Source organism: Odocoileus virginianus, chromosome 15 (assembly GCF_023699985.2).
Source record: "Odocoileus virginianus isolate 20LAN1187 ecotype Illinois chromosome 15, Ovbor_1.2, whole genome shotgun sequence".
Taxonomy (NCBI): Eukaryota; Metazoa; Chordata; class Mammalia; order Artiodactyla; family Cervidae; genus Odocoileus; species Odocoileus virginianus.
In genome coordinates, this window is record NC_069688.1 from 31,918,887 (window position 1) to 31,938,876 (window position 19,990).

General features: G+C 39.3%; 1 protein-coding gene across 9 annotated transcripts in view; it reads right to left on the reverse strand.

Moving 5' to 3' along the window:
• The window catches only part of COLEC10 (collectin subfamily member 10), a 490,492-nt gene that overhangs the window by 69,832 nt on the left and 400,670 nt on the right, over positions 1-19,990 (reverse strand). For 8 of the 9 annotated variants that reach the window (XM_070477222.1, XM_070477223.1, XM_070477219.1 and 5 more), the window contains one exon: positions 11,937-12,032. In XM_070477222.1, coding sequence (XP_070333323.1) covers positions 11,937-12,032 — 96 coding nt within the window. Of the gene's footprint in view, positions 1-11,936; positions 12,033-12,569; positions 12,658-19,990 lie in introns of all 9 variants that reach the window. The other variant, XM_070477225.1, reaches the window with a different exon arrangement.

A 19,990-nucleotide genomic window follows, 5' to 3' on the forward strand; every position in this document is an offset into this window, starting at 1 on the left:
AAAAATTCGATTATGCTATTCTTGTGGCTTAGTAAATAAGGATGTTTTTAAAAATTATGTCTTTCTTTGATGATTGAGTATCGAGTATTAGGAGCTACCATGTGGAATGATGATTCATTCTACAGTAGACAGGTTTATGTATGAAGATAGATTAAATTTGCTCCAACTCTAGAATTTATCTTGAAAATCATATTTTCCTAACATCTATGAGATAAGCTTGTTTTCCCAACATGCTTTTTAAATAAGAGAGTAATTCAGACTTTCCACTTATTTGCATTATTGCTGAGAACTGTGTTTTATTAATTGGATTTTTACTGTAATTGGCATGACACCTTTGACATTGGACTTTCAAGGCCATCTGTTTTCTCCTATTAGTTTTTAGTTTTTCTTTATACTATGTAATCACATTCCTATAGAAAAATGTAGAAAACTGGAGGGCTTTAGTTCAGAAATAAAACAATACCTCTTGGGGGGTTTATGTTTAAAAGAGTAAATATATATCCTTATTTGCACATTTTTCAGAGAAGAAACATCTCCATTCCAGCCGATGGCAGGGGGTGGGGTGTTGAAAAAGCCGCATCTGCATATTACAAATATGTTAGTGCTCTAAAAAGAGAAAAGTAGATATGCCACAGCTCTATTAAGAGCTGGAAAGTGAAAGTCCAAATTTCACTTTGAGCTTTAGTCTCTCTACGTTTGTGCTTCCTGACCCCTATAATTCAATTGAAGCTTCCTTGTTGGTGCATCAGCACAAGAAAGACTCTCTTAACTCGATCTGGAAGGCTAATGGCTGGATGTGACACAGCATATGTTGTAACATACTCTTGGTTGCTGAGTACACACAGAGGCTTGAGACAGCTGGCCATGGCCACACTTTTGGCTTGGAGTCACGCCCTGAACTTCCACAGTTGAAATGAGTCCATGCTTCTCTAGCTGCCTGATCCATTACCCATGTGGTAATAGAGCCAAAGTGGTAAACCAGTTTCACCAAGGCTCAGATGGACCCAAGATGTTTACCTAGTACACTGATCCATGTACTCTTTTATTTGAAAGTGGTTGCTTCTTTGTGATAATGATGTACTGTCTCTTTTGAGAAGGTACCCATTAATAATGTGTTGGTATATATTCCTCCCCAAACACATTTTTGAGTAGAGTCCAACCAGATTTCTTAGAACTAAGTCAGCTAATCTAAGGTTTCCTAAGAGAATGTTCTTCCCAAGACCTCATCACACTCTTAGCTGAATTCTTGACATGCAAGTTCATGCTGGTTACTTCACATGAAAGCTAAAGGTGGGGAAGAAAATTCTATGTTTCAATGTGTGGTAAAGCCATTGACTAACTCATAAGGCCATAGGAAGACAGTCTATGGCTCAAGATCAGGTCTAAATGAAATACTAAACAGGCAAAAACATTCATAACCTTCTCCAGGGGATCTTCCCAATCTAGGGATAGAACTTGAGTGTCCTGCATTGCAGGCAGATTCTTTACCATCTGAGGCACCAGGGAAGCCCCAGATGAAGAAGAGGGTGGCAGAGGATGAGATTGCTAGAGAGCATCACTGACTCAGTGGACATGAATTTGAGCACCCTCTGGGAAGCACTATGTTCTAGAGGCTCAGGTGGTGAAGAATCTGCCTGCAATGCAGGAGACTCAGGTTTGATCCCTGGGTCAGGAAGGTCTCCTGAAGAAGGGAATGTATAGAACAGACTTGCGGACTCTGTGGGAGAAGGCGAGGGTGGGATGTTTCAAGAGAACAGCATCGAAACATGTATATCTAGGGTGAAACAGATCACCAGCCCAGGTTGGATGCATGAGACAAGTGCTCGGGCCTGGTGCACTGGGAAGACCCAGAGGGATGGGGTGGAGAGGAGGTGGGAGGGGGGACCAGGATGGGGAATACATGTAAATCCATGGCTAATTCATTTCAATGTATGACAAAAACCACTGCAATGTTGTAAAGTAATTGGCCTCCAACTAATAAAAATAAATGGGAAAAAAAAAAAAAGAAGGGAATGGCAACCCACTCCAGTATTCTTTCCTGGAGAATCCCATGGACAGAGGAGCCTGGCAGTCTATGGGCTGCAAAGAGTCGGACATGACTGAGTGAAGTTGCAAAGAGTTGTCCTCTTCACTTGGAGTGACTTTCATTTCACTAGGAGGACAAAGGAGCCTGGAATGCTACAGTCCATGAGGTTGCAAAGGGTCCGCTATGACTTGACTCAACAACAACAAAACCACAACTAATAAAGCAGATACAATACCACATAAAACTCAGGCAAGTCTAATTGTAAAATTACAATTGTTTGAAAATCAAGGCATCTTTCTTTCATGTTTAGAAGAATTCCAACATCTCTAGCTTCAACATAGAGACTGGATGTGTTGAGTGAATAGTTCGAACTATCTATTCTTTCTTTAAGTGGTACCATTAAAAGGATGGGTTGGCCACTATAAAATATGGGCAAAGCAACTGTTGAAATATGATGCAGCCATTATTTAATCTGAATGATAAATTCATGTCAAGAATTCCAATTTACTGTATATCAATGGACTTATGATAATCACCATTAATCAGACTCTTTCTGAGAGATCCCATTATAATCTGTACAGAGCCATCAACGAAACAAAAGCAAGGATAAAATGAAAAGAGTTTGCCAGAATGAAGGCTGCAGAATCTAAACAAAGATGAGTGACACATGTTGGGTAGGATAAATCTACAAATAGCCTGGGGCCAGACATCAGACATTATTTGAAATGACAAACTTCACATTAACTAAAAGAAAAAAAAGAAGATCACAGATGGAGACAGACAGTGGTGCTAAAAGTTATACAACTGCATGATTCATTTCCAGAAGAAATCAATGTTGAGATGACTTTTTTCCTCCTTCAGAACCAATAATGAGCCTCCTATAATTAGGTAAACTTTCTACGTCCTATCAAAACAAACTGTTAAGCCACAGAGAGGCCACTGACACATCTGCCCCTCAACCAAAGCTATAGTATTTTAATCTAAGTACAATGCAAAGATGCATGAGTCAATCTACCGTAAATTTTCAGCAAATAGTATGTGTCATTGGAAATAACTTTTGCTTTTCCGAAGACCGTAGATTTATTCTGTAGGAGTTTTAGAAACAAGCAACAATAATTTTAGCAAAAGCAATTCCCTGCGTTCACTAAACCATAACTGTCTGAAACTAGTTATTTCTAGAATTACACAGAACCAAAATAGCAAACATGTAAACAGAGAGCTATGGGTTAGAATTCATCAAACTGAGGGAGGGGAGTTTTGAATTTTAACATATAAAATATCACAGCTGTTAACTATTTATAGTTGCCCAGTTTTAATACACAATTCAAACACTAATTAAAAACATTCTCCATAAATAGAAAACCAATTTGCTGTGTGTGCAGAGTGAATGATACAATCAACTTTCCCGGCTATCAGTTTTCTCTTCATACAGGCGTTCAAAAAGTAATTGACCTTTGGACTTCTCATTAAAACTCAGCAATGGAGTTCGGGAAAAATGAAGCTGGGTCTATTCATGCCATCAAATGAGGTTATAGCATATCTAATCCTATTGTTTCGGTTTTCCGTATTGTCATCATGAGTTGCTGGGCCAAATTCTAGGCCAGTTGGGGAAAAAAAGCAGAGTTGAGCCAATTGGTCATGCCACATTTTATCCACTCCACATGTACAGGCAGAGCCTTCATTTGCCACTGAGCTAAAAAGATGAAAACATGAAACATGCGATGACATCCTGGGATGGAGAGATGGACTCCTATTGTTGTGAACTTATGTTGTTTTATGTTGTTGCTGTTTTTAAGATTTTTTTTCTTTAGTGCCTATCATTTTTATAGTCCTTATTGAATTTGTTACAATAACAAATTCTGTTTACATACTATTCTTTTGTCTATGAGGCATGTGGAATCTTAGCTCCCCCACCAGGGATCAAACCTTCACCCTCTGTATTGGAAGATGAAATCTGAAACATTGGTCTGCCAATATGATCTTAAGTTATTAGGTTGTGTTAAGTTGTACTAATGCCCAAGGGAAATTCCAGGAGGAGAAATTCTTTGTGGTTCTCACTTTCTGAAATTTCTGAGGAAATTTCATCAAGAGCTTGAGGCAAATTGGTGATGGTGATGGTGAAGGCGGGGGTAGCTATGTGGGTAATAATTTTTCCTGAGAAATGATGAAAGCATGGAAGCTAATTAACAAATCCACAGGAGTCTAAAATTGGAGCTGGAAAGAAACAAAGAGTCTCATCGAATCATTTTACTTTATAAATAATGGAAATGATAAGATCCAGAGATTTAGAGTAATAAGCCTCAAGTTACATTTTGCTGAAACATGAGTTTGGATCTCAATGTGTTTGGGTCCCAGCTGTGTTTTTTCAGTCACAGCATAGCTTTACTACTCTTTCATGTATGTTCGTTTTGTCAAAAACAAAAATAAAAATAGAACCAAAATTCTCATTGAAGACATCCTGCAAAGCTACATGTACATGCTTGGGTCCTTCTGGTAGTGGTTAGCTCTACTCTGGGCTTTCCAGGTGGCTCAGTAGTAAAGAATCCACCTGCCAATGCAGAAGATGCAGGAGATGCAGGTTCAGTCCCTAGGTTGGAAAGATCATCTGGAGTAGGAAATGGCAACCCACTACAGTATTCTTGTATGGGAAATTGTATGGACAGAGGAGCCTGGTGGACTACAGTCCATGGGGTCGCAAAGGGTCAGACATAACTGAGCAACTGAGCATAGCTTTACTATGGCCAATGTGTGTGACCTTGTTCATTTTCAAGTACACAGTATCTCCCATCCCCCACCCTCTTTTCAATCCCAAACGCTTATAATAGTTTGTGTATACTTCCTTATGTATGGCCAAGTTAGAATGTACCTTCAGGTTCTTTGCAAGTGAAATGTGACTCTTTACATTCAACAAGAAACTTGTGCCTTCATTAAGGTGACCATAGAAATTATTTTCTAAATCACACATTTATGAGAGCAAATGGGGGACTATTGATTATTACAACAGGACAACAGATGCACTCTGAACTACTCTGGACAAACTAGGATACGTGATCTCCCTAGTTGGAGTGTTTCCAATATCCAAATAGTAAAAATCCCCCTGTACAGGTATTTGTTCTATTTTAACTCTTTTCTTAAGACTCGTTTTTGCTGACTTATTTCGAAAGGCAGCATTATATAGTGGAAAGGTAAAAGGAAATAGAGAGAAGATATGGTGGTCTCACTTCTAAGTGTGACTTTCAAAGAATCATCATCCTCCCCTGGGTTCAGTATTTGCATCTGACTAAGTCTTCATGGGGCTTCCCATGGGCTCTGGTGGTAAAACCCACCTGCCTAGGCAGCAGACGTAAGAGATGCAGGTTTGACCCCGAGTCGGGAAGATCACCTGGAGAAGGGCATGGAAACTCACTCCAGCATTCTTGCCTAGAGAATCTCTTCCCTTGGAATCCTCTTCCTTTGGACAGGGGAACCTGGTGGGCTACAGCTCATAGGGTCACAAAGAGTTGGATGTGACTGAAGTGACTCAGCATACATGAAAATTACTATTAAGTCTTCCTCTAGCCCTAATGGTCTAGGATTTCTATGCCCCCCAAATTTCTATTTGTATTTCCATATGCATATATGAAAATAGAGATCAATTATGAAAATAATATGAAGCTTCAATAAATATTGAATAAGAAAACAAACAGAATGTGAGTCTGGAATATACTGTTGGTAATGTTATCTCTGAAAAAAAAAAAGAGCAAGATTGTTTATCTATATTGAAAGTCACACCCAGACACATAATGTCACAGCATCTTGGTAGTTCAGTACAGACAGGAAATGTTTTTTTCATGTGTGTTTTTGGCAAAACTCTACAGCTTAGAATACTGGTAGGGTTTTTTGTTATAACAGTCTTTCATGTGGGAAAGTCACATTAGACGCTGTCTGGTTACTCTTGGTTACGAAGACTTTTCCTATTTGACTCACCTTCAATTTTCAGGCAAATTCTCAGGCTTCCTGCTATTGTTTCTGGGTGTCTGCAAGTTTTTTTGTCTTTTGAAAGTCTGGGTGATAAAAGTGTTACATGGTCCATGTAACTTTAGAGGTGTAAATTATTAAAAACATAAAAGTGGTTGTATAAGAAACAGAGGCAGAATTTATCACAAATTCTAGATTCTTATCTAGTTTAATAAATCCCCCCTTTGAAATCAGAAGTGATAAGCTTTATCTACTTTCTGCATGTGCCACAGGCATAATTTTGTATATTGTTTTGACTTTCCATATTGCTTGTCTGAATTCTAACATTTCAAAACTTCCTCAAGTCATCTTGCTGACCCTGGGAGACAAATACAAATATGGATAGTTTCTCTCTTCTGTTATGACTCTTGGTTATAAATTTTAGGTGCAAGATTGCTTCTTCATTTGATTACTATGATGCATTTCTAGCCAAGCTGCAGTGTAAAGAATAGTTTTTTGAAGAGCTTACTGATCTTTGGTCTTAATAATGTGCTAAACATTTTCTACACACAATCTCAACAAATTCTCAAAATGATCCATTACATAAAATGAGGGTCAGAAAGACTAGTTAACTCAACCAAGTTTGCACGCCAATAAGTGGCAAAGCCAGGATTCAAACACAAGTATATCTGAAATCCAAGGCTTCCCTGGTGGCTCAGTAGTAAAGAATCTGCCTGCTAATGCAGGAGAGGTGGGAAATGTGGGTTCGATAGCTAGGTCAAGAAGATCCCCTGGAGAAGGAAATTGCAACTCCAGTATTCTTACCTGGGAAATCCCATGGACAGATGGGCGTGGCAGGCTACGGTCCATGGGGGCATAAAAGACTGAAGTCTTTTTAGTGATATTAAAGGCTGTTTAGTGACTAAACAGCAACAGTATCTGAAATCCAAACCCTGTGTCTTTAACAACTATAGTGTCATCTCAGGGTATATCATGGGATAACAACTTTCTTCTTTACATTTGCACAGTCTCATGTTTTTAACACTTAATAGCACATCCATTTAGCTTATCTGATCCTTATGGTGTTTTATGTAGGCAGCACAAAAGGGTGGATGCTAGGTTCACTTTACAGATGAGGATGCTCAGAGAGGATGGTCCAGCATCACTGAGCCAGCAAGTTGTAGTGCTAGCAACTGAACTTGTGTCTTTGAGCGGCTTGTCCTAGTGAAAACTCCATAAAACCAGGGTTATATCTTGAAAAGACTTTTTAAAATGTTAAAACTTAAAAAAACAAAAGTTCAAACATATCACAAATAAGGAACGACTGTCATATTGATCACAAAGTTTGGTTTTCTCTTCTTGCCTATTTCACATCTCAACCATTTTCTGGCCAGTTTGAATTTGTGGTACCACCAGTCAATAATGGTAGTTAGAGTAACCCAGACCTCTGTGACTCTCTCTGAATTGTCATGCAATTCCTTGTATTTACTAGTCTGTTTTTCCTACCCAGTTCTGATGTTATGTACAAAAACTGTTTTTCATAGGTCTTCCCTGTAGAGTGGGTGTCCACTAAAAGTTTCCTGAATAAAAAGCACAAGGTGTTACTGTTAAGGCATGTAATAATAACATTTAATGAGTCTTTACTCATTTTTTCTAGAAATATGGATTTAGCTGGGAGTCACAGTTGTTTTTTTCTTGTAATTTTATTTATATTTGGTTGTGCGGGGTCTTGGTTGCCTCATGGGCTTTTCTCCTCGTAGTGGAGAGCCAGGCCTGCTCTCTAGAGTGGCGCATGGGTTTCCCATCGCCGAGGCTTCTCTTGTTGCAGAGGACAGGCTTTGGGGGCAAGGGCTTCCGTAGTTGTGGCGCACAGTTTAGCTGTCCTGCGGCATGTGGGATCTGCCCAAAGCAGGGATTGAACTTGTGTCCCCTGCATTGGCAGGCAGATTCTTAACCACTAGACCACCAGGGAAGTCCCTTTAATCTTTACTATATACCAATCACTCTTGAAAGGATTTTAGGTACATCAAAATATGGATTCCTAACAGCTATCTTATTTCACCTCGATCTCACAGGTACAGAAAATGATGTACAAAGAATTCAAACGGTTTGCCAAAGACATTATAAGTAAGGGGCAAGGTAAAAATTTGAACCCAGTTAGTATAGTTTAGGAAAAGGAAGATTTCAAGCTCATTAGCACTTAGCAATTTCTATTAGGTGGTATTCTTTTAGTCTTGGATCCATTTCATCAAAATGATGAAAATGCATTCTTATAGTGTTTTGCTACTGAAAGGATGTACTGAAGGAAATGCCATTTAAAAAAAAAATACACCTTCAGATTTTCCTACAAAAATGAAATGGTACTCCATCATTGGGAGATTAGACTGGAAAAAATAAATGCTGCTTCAGCAGATTGTCTGCTGAGGATCTGACAACAGGAGCCAAAAATAGTTGGTAGTTGGTAGATAATAGCATGGGCTTGGGAGCGAGACAAATAGGTTTAAGACACGGCTCTATCCATGTTAGGGGCCAAATCGCATAGGAGTCCACTCTCAGACAAGGATTTGCATGACCCTTTGACATGGTGCCAAACTAACTGTGAAGTTTCACAGGTTATGTCCAGGCACACGAAGTACAACCCCATGTGCCTGGAAATTATTCTGTGTTAGTTATTCTCCATCTGCCCCTATTATTTTTTCCTGGGGGAAAATCCAGGGAAAAAAAATCCCACTGTCCCTTTTAGACCAGATCAGAGTCTCACTTGTCCTCTAGTTTCTGGGTTTGAATTTGCCAAATCATTTCACATCATTAGTTGGAGTTCAAGAGGTGGGGAGGGACAGAAGTGGAGGTGTTCCCTCCACACTCCCCCGGTAGGGCCGGAGTCTGACACTGGCTCTCTCTGTATCGATAGTCACAGCTCCTGTTGAATGACTCTCTTGCATACAGTTAAAACTCTTCCTCTTGTGGATCCCAAAACTCAGCTCCCCTTTCTGATGCTTCCCCTCTGTTGATAATCCTTGGTGCTTCTTCATCTCTTACTGGTTCCTTTAATTCTGTCCATACCTCTCTGTAAATAGCCCTTTCATTAAATTTTCTTTGCTCAAAGCCTTGAATGTACATCTTCCTGCTGAGGACCTAACTAATATATCCCTTATCAGTATGGAAATTCTTGTTAGGGATTTAAACAAAGCAGAGATGCCACAGCATGGCTTCCTTGGTGACTTAGTGGTAAGGAAGCTGCCTGCCAATGCAGATACATAAGAAACTCAGGTTCTATCCCTGAGTTGGGAAGACATAAGATACATGAGAGACTCGGGTTCGATCCCTGGGTTGGGAAGATACTCTTGAGTAGAAAATGGCAACCCACTCGAGTATTCTTGCCTGGAGAATCCCATGGATAGAGGAGCCTGGCGGGTTACAGTTCATGGGATCACAAAAGAGTCAGACATGGCTTAGCGACTAAACAACAATAACAACAACAGAGACCCACAGCAGATGTATTTCACTACACACTTCCTGTTGACCTTCTTCTTTCTCCCCATGTGCTCCAGGATGAATGGGCTTTTGCTCTTCCCTTTGTGATAACTATATCCCTTAGATCATATCCTGAACTTCACTTCACATGGTTTAATCTTCTACCTTGATGTGCCAATGAGCTATTAAGGAACCGAGAACATCGTTTTCTCCTTCGAGAGTGTCTGCTTTTAAGACTATTGCCATGCTAGGGCCCTCAAAACAAAAACAAAATAATAGCTTATTTAAGAAGCCTAAATAATGATGTAATTTTTGTGGTTCGTATCTGCTTTCTTCTTTCTGGTGTTTTGTGCATCATGACTTGGAGTTGTCATAAAGAAACACAATTTACCAGGAAGAAAATAGTAGAATCTATTCATTGGATAGTTTAATATTATATATATTGCCTGGGCCAGAGGCAGAAGATTCCTTAGAAGTCCACTAACCCCATCTCTTGTTAGATATAGAGGTGAGTAAAGTTGGTAAAGAATCCGCCTGCAATGCAGGAAACCTAGAATAGTTCCTTGGGTTGGGAAGATGCCCTGGAGATTGGAATGGCTACCCACTCCAGTATTCTTGCCTGGGAAATCCCATGGACAGAGGAGCCTAGGGGGCTATAGTCCATGGGGTCACCAAGAGTCAAACACGAATGAAGCGATGTAACATGCATGCATGCATGGATCATGCACTATGCCAGACAACAGGTATATAACAAGAAATAAGACAATTCACAGGTCCTTTCCTCTGAGGTCTTATAATATGAAGAAAGAGTCAGGAAGTTAAATCACATATATTTGTATAACTGAATCATTTTGCTGTACATCTGAAACTAACACAACATTATAAATCAACTGTACTCCAGGATAGAATAAAAATTACATTAAAAAAAGAAAGTTAAATCAGCATTAACATTGACATAGGGAAAGCACTACCCACTAGAAGGGCAGTGTGCTATGGATGACCTGGCAGGGTGAGTGACCCTAGGAGGGGTCAGGAATGGCCTTTGTAGAAGCTGTTGCTTCAAGTGGAAAGCTGAAAGGTGAGCAGGAGGAACCGACCCTGGGAATGTGAGTGGAATTGGTGAATGTGAGCCTTGGTGAAGCCAAAAGAAGTTTCTGTCTGCATGACTGGAATAAAGGCTTCAGAGAGAGCATGGTGGGAGGAGGGGCAATTAAGGTGAACAGGCACAGGGGGCCAACGCTATGCATGCCACACCCGGTGACTCCTGAGCCTTCAGAATTTGGGGGATATAACTTAATACTATTAGTAAGACTGCTACAATTGCACATATTTAATTTTACATATAGTGTCATTTTATACAATTTTAATGTATACTATATTTTTCATGTTATAATTTTATGTATAATACTTAGATGGTCATGTAAAACTGAAAAGAACTTGAAGAAAGCTAATTTAGCATCATCTGATAAGGTTGGGAAATAATCCTGGTGTGTTTATTAAATTGTGTGGACAGGTTAACTCAAGAACAAAATATTGATGATTAATCTAAAGACCCACAAAGATGGATCACAAGATTCATGAATGAATGAGAATGAGGGTATAACACTATCATTTCAACACAAACATCCATTGATTCAAATATTATACCTCCTAAAGGTATAGGCGAAGAGCTGACTCATTGGAAAAGACCCTGATACTGGGAAACATTGAGGGCAGGAGAAGAAGGGGATGACAGAGGATGAGATGGTTGGATGGCATCACTGACTCAATGGACACGGGTTTGGGTTGACTCTGGGAGTTGGTGATGGACAGGGAGGCCTGGCGTGCTGTGGTTCATTGGGTCGCAAAGAGTTGGACTGAGCGACTGAACTGAACTGAACTGAAAACAAGTTTACCAGCTTATGTAGAAAAGAGGGGAGTGAATGGACATGAATTCCTATGGTATTTTGTTCAGTTGTTCATTGAATGTAGTACTAAGATTAGGACTTCCCTGGTGGTCCAGTGGTTAAGACCTGAGCTTCCACTGCAGGGAGCATGGGTTCGAACCCTGGCTGGGGAACTAAGATCCCTCATGCTGTGTGGTGTGGCCAAAAAATAAATACATAAAAGTAAGCAATACTAGGATTAAGTTTCCACATCTCATGGAAAGGAAAGTTTAATGGAAGAATGTTGATTCCCATCATGCCATGAATTTTTCTAAAATTACAAGAAGGACCTTAAATGCCTCCGTTTGAATCCACTGTCCCATCATTTGACTTTAACCAGAGCACAGTTTTGGGGGCCCTTAAGGGAAAAGAGGGTGATAGAAGCAGGGAAGCTAGTATTTCTTCATGTCAGTGAATTTACTGTGTACATAAACTTATTACATTCTCTCAGTAACCTCAGAGAAGCTGAATAACTCAAGAAGTTGATAACTCAAGGTTATCAAGCTAGAAATGGCACAACTGTGATATGAGCTCTGGTTGGTCTCATATTAAAGCCCAAGTTTATTCTGTCTTACCATGGTCATGTTCATGCTCTCTGTTCAATAGCAGAAAAGAGTGAGAATCGACTTTCTTGCTGTATCTCCAAAGTCTAGGAATGTGTCCAGAAGAGCCTAGAAAAGGAAAGAAGAATGTTGACCTGAATAAATTCAGCTTCTAATTACTGAGCATCTATTAAGTGCTGAGATTCATGCTGTGGATTTCATGATGAAAAAGGCAGGGTCTGAAACTTCAGGCAGTTAGACAACAAAATTTATATTTAACAAAGTCATTCAAGAGGAAAAAAATACAGTTCAATGTGATCACTGCTTTAATGGAATGAGTGTCAATTAGATTCAAAGATTTCCAAGAATAATAATCCAGATGTAAGAAATCTCTACCAAGGAAGTTCATACTGTGAACAGATGTTTGAGATGATCAATTGAGAGTTCAGAACCCTTTGTGGATTGAGGCGCTAATGGACATTGTGGTAACTATAGTAACTATGGAAGGTGATGAATTGTGTCAATTAATTTGACTGTGGTAACAACGTCCCAAGTCATCTCATTGTACTTGTTAAATATACACAATTTTGTTTGTCAATTTAATCTCAATAAACCTGAAGGGGAAAAAATATTTTGGAAAGAGTAGGAATGGAAACCTCCCATCACCTCGAATGCTGTTTATATGTCTGTAATTATTCCCGTCAACTGTGCTCTGTGTGGGCTTTCCTGATGGCTCATCTGGTGAAGAATCTGCCTGAAATGCAAGAGACAGAGGAGATGAGGGTTTGATCACTGGGTGGGGAAGATCGCCTGGAGGAGGGCATGGCAGCCCACTCCAGGATTCTTGTGTGGAGAATCCCATGGACAGACGAGCCTGGCAGGCTACAGTCCATAGGGGTGGCAAAGAGGCGGACACGACTGAGCAGCCATGCACATGCACACATGCTCTGCGTGTGAGTGAAACCCTGTACCCTGGAACATACAGGAAGAACCACGCTGGTATAACTTCAATTCTAGGGTTGGCCTCTCATGAAAGCAGCAGAGTCCCACCATTCTCTAGAAGACAATTTCCCACCACCAGTCATAGGAAAAGAAAATGAAGAAACTGGCTTAAATAACATTATAAAATGTCAAGTTCAGAAATAAGATCCTTTTTTTCTGGCATTTATTTGCCCAACATCTAGTTATTAAGTGCTTCATCTGTGCCAGGCTCTGTTCTGGGCTCTGCTAAAAGTGTGATGAATAAATTAGATATGGTCCCTCCCTGCAGATGACTCACAAAATAAAATATTGGGTTAATAAGGAGATATACTTTACAAAAAAAAAAAAAGACTCTGCCCCTAGATATGTGCTCAGGTTGTATAGGTCTTTACCTGGTTTGGTATGAGTCATTCTGGAAATCAGTAGTGATAGTAATCATCTTTATGTTGGGGTGATTTTAATTTTTTGCCCTATTCAGAGCTATTTTTCACTCTTTTGTAAATTTATTTTTATTGAAGTATAGTTGATTTACAATGTTGTAAATTGTTTACAAATGTTAATTTTAACAATGCTGTAAATAATTTACAATTGTTCATTGTAAATTACAATTGTTCAACTTACGTTGTTTACAATTGTTGCTAACTCCTGTTATACAGCAAAGTGATTTGGTTATATATATATATATATCCATTCTTTTTTAATATTCTTTGCCTTTAAGCTTTGTCATAGGATATTTTTTAATTAAAGTATAATTGCTTTACAGTGTTGTGTTCGTTTCTGCTGTACAACACTATCAAACAGCTATAAGTACACATATATCCCCTTCCTCTAGAACCTCCCCCCCAACTCCATCCCTCTAGATCATCACAGAGCACCATGATGAGCTTCCTTAACATGTATACACTATCATGTATAAAATAGATAGCTAGTGGGAAGATGCTGTGTCTTCATCCTTTGTAACCATCCTGTTTGCCTTGTGAAATTGACTGGTATGGACCCCATTGAAGAGCATGGGCTTTGGCTTCTGCTTCGCTAAGCCAATGGGACCCCTGCCCCCAGGAAACTGTGGGAAAGGGGACCCTCATGATGCCTTGGCCCTCAACATAAGGCCATGTACAACTCCTCTCAAGGTGAACTTCCTTATGTGACTTCCCTTGAAGTCCAATGTCTGCTCCCTCCTCTCTCCATTATGCCTCAGAGGTGGTAACTCAGCCACTATTTACCACCTGAAGATTACTGCATGATTCCATGGGTTTCCCGTCTATCCACTTGCATCATTATAAACAGTTCTTTGTAAATGACTCATCCTTAAATTATTCTCATTTGAGTGGGTGTTCTGTTCCCTGGTGGGACCCTGACTAACACCTTTGTTGTATCCAAGTTTCTATTCTTTATTTACTTATTCTGCTTACATCGATTGATACCACACCGTCAACCTGGTATAGAGGAAGACACACACAGACAATAGAATACCTGCCTAAAACAAGCACTCACACATACTCTTAGTAGGAACTTTATTAATCTGTCAAAACAAGATGCACTGATCCAAGAAATGCCATGTAAGGAATTTATCCTGTCCATTACAGTAGTATTTGTAATAACAAGATACAGAAATCACTAGTTAGATATATTATGGTATATTCAAACAATAGAATGACTTGCAAATATTAAAAAGAATGCAAAGGTCTATATATAATAATATTGAAATGTCTCCAAGAAATGTTAAGAGAGGAATCAAAGTACTTTATAATATTTTATATTTCTATTTGGGTAAAATACACAATATAGTGTATCTGCTGCATGAGTGGGTCTACACATAAAATTTGGTTTTGTATTTTTTTGGACATATAAAAAAAGAAATTTTGAAAGGGATATGAAGAGAGACTAGGGAAACAAGACTGTTACTTCACATTCTTTTAGCTTTTTGTATCTGTTTTATTTAAAAAGAAAACAACAAGGGCTTGAATTAATTTTTTAAAGTAACATAAAAACAGAAATAGAGATGTAATTTCAACCCCCTGTTTTGCTTCACTTAATAGAGGAGTTCCGAAATAGTAGTCAGAGGAAATAAAATAGCTCCCTAAAACAAATTTACAAGAAACAACATCAGTACATTAAACAATATTACTTGTGAAATCTGAAATGGCAACATTTTACTTCACTTATTTCACATGAAAATCTATTGAAACTGACTTCAAAGGCTGAACCACATGTCCTTGACAGCCACCAAAGGCCTGTTAACATAACCTCTGCCTGGTTCCTCTCTTATTATTTTTGCAATACAATTATAACTGAAAGTCCCCAAACCTTGTAATTGTCAACTAACTTTTGGAAAATGTGAATGGTTGACCAAAGATTTAATGGGAAGGCCCCTCCTACATGCTCTGAACTTTGTGGTGGTCTTTGGGTACAAAATGACCCAGCTGCAGCAATCCTCAAAGATGAGCCAAAGGAGAAAATAATTGTCTTTTCAAAAAGGGTTTCTCTCTGGACATCAAAGATCTCAGAGAAGGAGTCTGTATAATATTATTTCCTTTTCCCAGAATTTATTGGCATCTGTCCAAGAGTTTTCACTGAAAATTAACATCCTCCTGGGTACAGATAGGTTTGATATCTGAGCTCAGCTGGGTCACCCTATTTTTGTGTGAAGTACAATAATATTCTGTCCATGCCTCAGGCACTCTTATTAATCCAGCACAGTTTCATATCTCTTCTTCCTGTTTCTGCTTTTCACAAATAATCACAACAAACTAGAGATAGCAAATATTCCTGAAAGTACAGAATAATAGCTAATGCACATACAAAGCCATTGTGAGCTTTAATTTCATTCTAGGAGAATACAGGTCATGAGCATTATAATTTCTGATAGAGACTTCCATGCACACAAGCACATTACATTAATTATTTTCCATTCTGCTTGCTTATTGACACAGTATCTGCTGTGATTGTTACTCATGTGTGCTGTAAAGAGGCTAAATAAACAAGGTTAAAGAAAATATTTTGTAGGATATCTTGCCCAATGAACAGGGAATACTATATTATTAGTATTCTGCTAACTCTGTGAGAGTTGGACTATAAAGAAAGCTGAGCACCAAAGAATTGATGCTTTTGAATTGTGGTGTTGGAGAAGACTCTTGAGAGTCCCTTGGACTGCAAGGAGATCCAACCAAACTGATTCAGATCAGTCCTGGGTGTTCATTGGAAGGACTGATGCTGAAGCTGAAACTCCAATACTTTGGCCGCCTGATGTGAAGAGCTGACTCATTTGAAAAGACCCTGATGCTGGGAAAGATTGAGGGCAGGAGGAGAAGGGGATGACAGAGGATGAGATGGTTGGATGGCATCACTGACTCAATGGACATGGGTTTGGGTGGACTCCAGGAGTTGGTGATGGACAGGGAGGTCTGGCGTGCTGTGGTTCATGGGGTTGCAAAGAATTGGACACGACTGAGCGACTGAACTGAACTGAACTCAAAATACTAGTCTTTCCTATTGCAATTAGTTCTCATCTATTAAACTATAGCCACTCACTGAACTAAGTACATTACATGCATTATTGTCTTTCAACCTCATGATAATCTTTGAAATGAAGATTTTGATTCCTACTTTACAAATGGGAAGTGGGAGCTCAGGAATATTGTCTGGGACTGACAAAGCTAATGAATGGCAGAGCCAGCGCTTGTCTCCAGTGTACACGTCTTTTCTTCTAAATCCCAAGAGTAGGGTTAACTTTTTTTTTTTGCATGCTTAGTCACTCAGTCATGTCCAATTCTTTGGGATCCCATGGACTGTAGCTTGCCAGACTCCTCTGTCCATGGAATTTTCCAGGCAAGAGTACTAGAGTGGGTTGACATTTCCTACTCCAGCAGATCATCCCAACCCAATGACCCAACAGGCAATTCTTGCATCTCCTGCATTGACAGGCAGATTCTTTACCACTGTGCCACCTGGGAAGCCCTAACTTTATAGTTAGAGCTTAGTACTACTGTAGGTTAGCAGGACTAACACTGCAGAGCTTTAAATCACCAAATTGGCCACCATTTTATCTCTAAAGAAAGTGACTTACCCAAAAGACCCAATTACTCTCCTGCCGCCAAAATGAAACAGCAGTACATATCCCAATGTTAAAAAACCAAAGTTAGAAACTTCTGATAGTTCTACTCACCTACTTTTCTGCCCCTATCTGTGGCTTGAAAAAGACCCTTCTATGGGTTTTCCTGGAAATATTCAAACTCTCCAAACCTCTACTTAGAGGGGTTTTTATTGTTCCATACTTGGGCAACAGAACTACAAAGTGAAAGAGAGATGACAAAATTCAAGCAAAGGCATCACAAAAAGTCCCTTTCTGGAGACTCACAGACTTAGAAAATGAACTTATGGTTGCTGAGGTGGGGGGTGAGTGTCGGGGAGGGACAGTTAGGGAGTTTGGGATCGACGTGTACACACTGCTATATTTAAAATGGATAACCAACAAGGACCTACTATGGAGCAGACGGAACTCTGCTCAGGGTTATGTGACAGCCTGGATGGGAGGGCAATTTGGGGGAGAATGGATACACATATATGTACGACTGAGTCCCTTCACTATTCACCTGAAACTCTCACAACATTGTTAGTCAGCTATACCTCAATATAAAATAAAGAGGAAAAAAAGGTGATATTACTAGTTAAAGCATAAGAGACAAGGAGATACTGAGGACACCTTTCTCTCTGTTAGTACAAAATAAAGAACAAAAGTATCTTTCTGTGTAATATATTTCAACACATGAATCAGAATAAAATATTGAATAAAATATTGAAATATAAAAAAAAAATCCCTTTCCGAAATGTTTTAAAACACAGACCATGGCTGAGAAGCCCTTTGTTTACAAGAGAATGAGATTTTCCTTTTCCAGAGAAATTCCTCTCACTTCTTTGCCTATGAACAAAAGGGCAATAATCCAAGTACTGTCTCAGGCTGAGTACAAAACCACAGCCACGGGAATCTTGGAAAGGGCTTTTAATAAATGCAAGGATTAAACCAACGGCCACACTGATTGGGCAATGGCATGCATTCCCTTTGGTGACGTGCCTGCCCTCTCGGTAGATTGTGAGGATCAGTTACCATATCCCTTTGAGCTCAGAGTCACTCTCAGGATGAATACTCCATTATACAGTCCAAACCACAGAACACAAAGCTTGAAGGGGCTACAGAGGTCTTTAATTTCAACTTTTCCAATTTCTCCCTGCCCTAGCAACCCATCCCTCAACTCATATTTTACAGACGAAGGGTGGCATGACTACTGCCTTGCCAATAAATAGCTAAATTAGGATTCTAAACCAAATTTCTGAATTTCTGACCCTCTGCTCATTCCACAACATGAGAGGACTTTATTTTGAATCCTAGCTAGCTTCTTAACAGTGGGCAAGCAAACTCTCTAAATCTCAAATTTCACCATCTATAAAGTGGGAACAATGGTACTTGTCTTACAGGCTTGTTCTGTAATGACTGTGAAGAGGTTGATGCTGTGCTTGATCATGGTAAGTGCCAAGTTAATATGCTATCATCATCATCATTAATATGATGTTCTCAAGTCAAAGTCTGTTCTCTAAGATGTGATACATATATGGGTTTTTAAATTACATTTACCCTCTATGAATACTCAATTGTCATTGTAAGTTGAATTAAGGTCAAATATAACATAATATGGGCTTCCCAGGTGGCTCAGTGGGTAAAGAATCCACCTGCAAAGCAGAAGATGCAGGTTTGATCCCTGGGTCGAATCCCTGGAGGAGGGCATGGCAACCCACTCCAGCATTTTTACTCTTGGAATATCCCATGGACAAAGGCGTCTGGTGGACTCTAGTCCAAGGTATTGCAGTCAGACTGAGGCGACTGAGCATGCATACACATAACGTAACATATATAATACACAATTTCTCTTCCTATTTACACTTCTTTTGGATTAACTTCTAACTGATCAAGGAGAAAAGGTCTGCAGTAAGACATGTGAGAATGGCAAGTCCCTCTGTAAATGGTTTTGCTTTTATCTCCTTTAACTATCTCCTTCAACTGCATGTCCCATGACCAGTCATCAGCATCACTATTCACTAATTGATTTGCTATGTCAGAAATATGGTGATCTTTTCCTTTTTAAATTAATTTTAATTGGTATAAAGTTGATGTACAATGTTGCATGATCTTCTTCAACTACTACTTTTCTACATTTTCATCCAACACTTCAAGCTAATCAGTGACTTAGTCCTGTAAGTCTTATTACTCTTATCCATATATAGTCTACCCCATTGCTCCATCTTCATCATAATGACATAAATGTTGACCCTCATCATTTATCATTTGAATTATTTAAGAATCTCCTATTTCTCCCTGCTCCCCATTTTCCATGCTATAGCCAGAGGTATCACTCTAAAACAAAACAAAACAAAGATCATCTTTCTGTTTTGTCAAAAAACATTCATGGGCCCCAACTGTCCACAGAAAAAAGCCTAAACTCTGCCACAAGACATACAACACAAAAGAGCCCTCTTCAGCCTCAATTCCCAACTATTTTGACCTCAAATGCTGAAATACTTGTAGTTTTCCAAACATGCTAAAGATTTCTGGCCTTTCTTCTAATCATGCTCTTCTCATGACACTATCTAGTTTGATGATTAACTTCTCTTTACTCTTCAAAACTCAGCTCAGGTTATTTCTCCCTGTAGGCAGCTTCCTCTGTATTTAACAGACCTCACTCCCCAGGTCTCATTGCTGTGAATTTCATATGCCTCTATTATTATACTGTTTTGGAATTTTTTACTTGTCTCGTTCCTCCACTAATTGGAAATTTCCTGGCTAGAGAGTGTTTTTTTCTTATTGGTAACTTCATGTCTATCCTAATATCGGGCAGAGAGTGAGCACTCAATTGATTAGTTTTCATGAGTGAGAACCTCCCAGACCCTTGTGATTGATAATTAGTTATTGCTATGTGTTATTGCATTTAGTTTACATATTTTAGAGATGGAAGGCTGGATGAAGCTTCATGTGCCATTGGCCGTGGAGTGAATACTCACAACCATAAAACAGGGTGTGCACAACCACAACTCCAGAGACCTTTAATCTGGTCTGG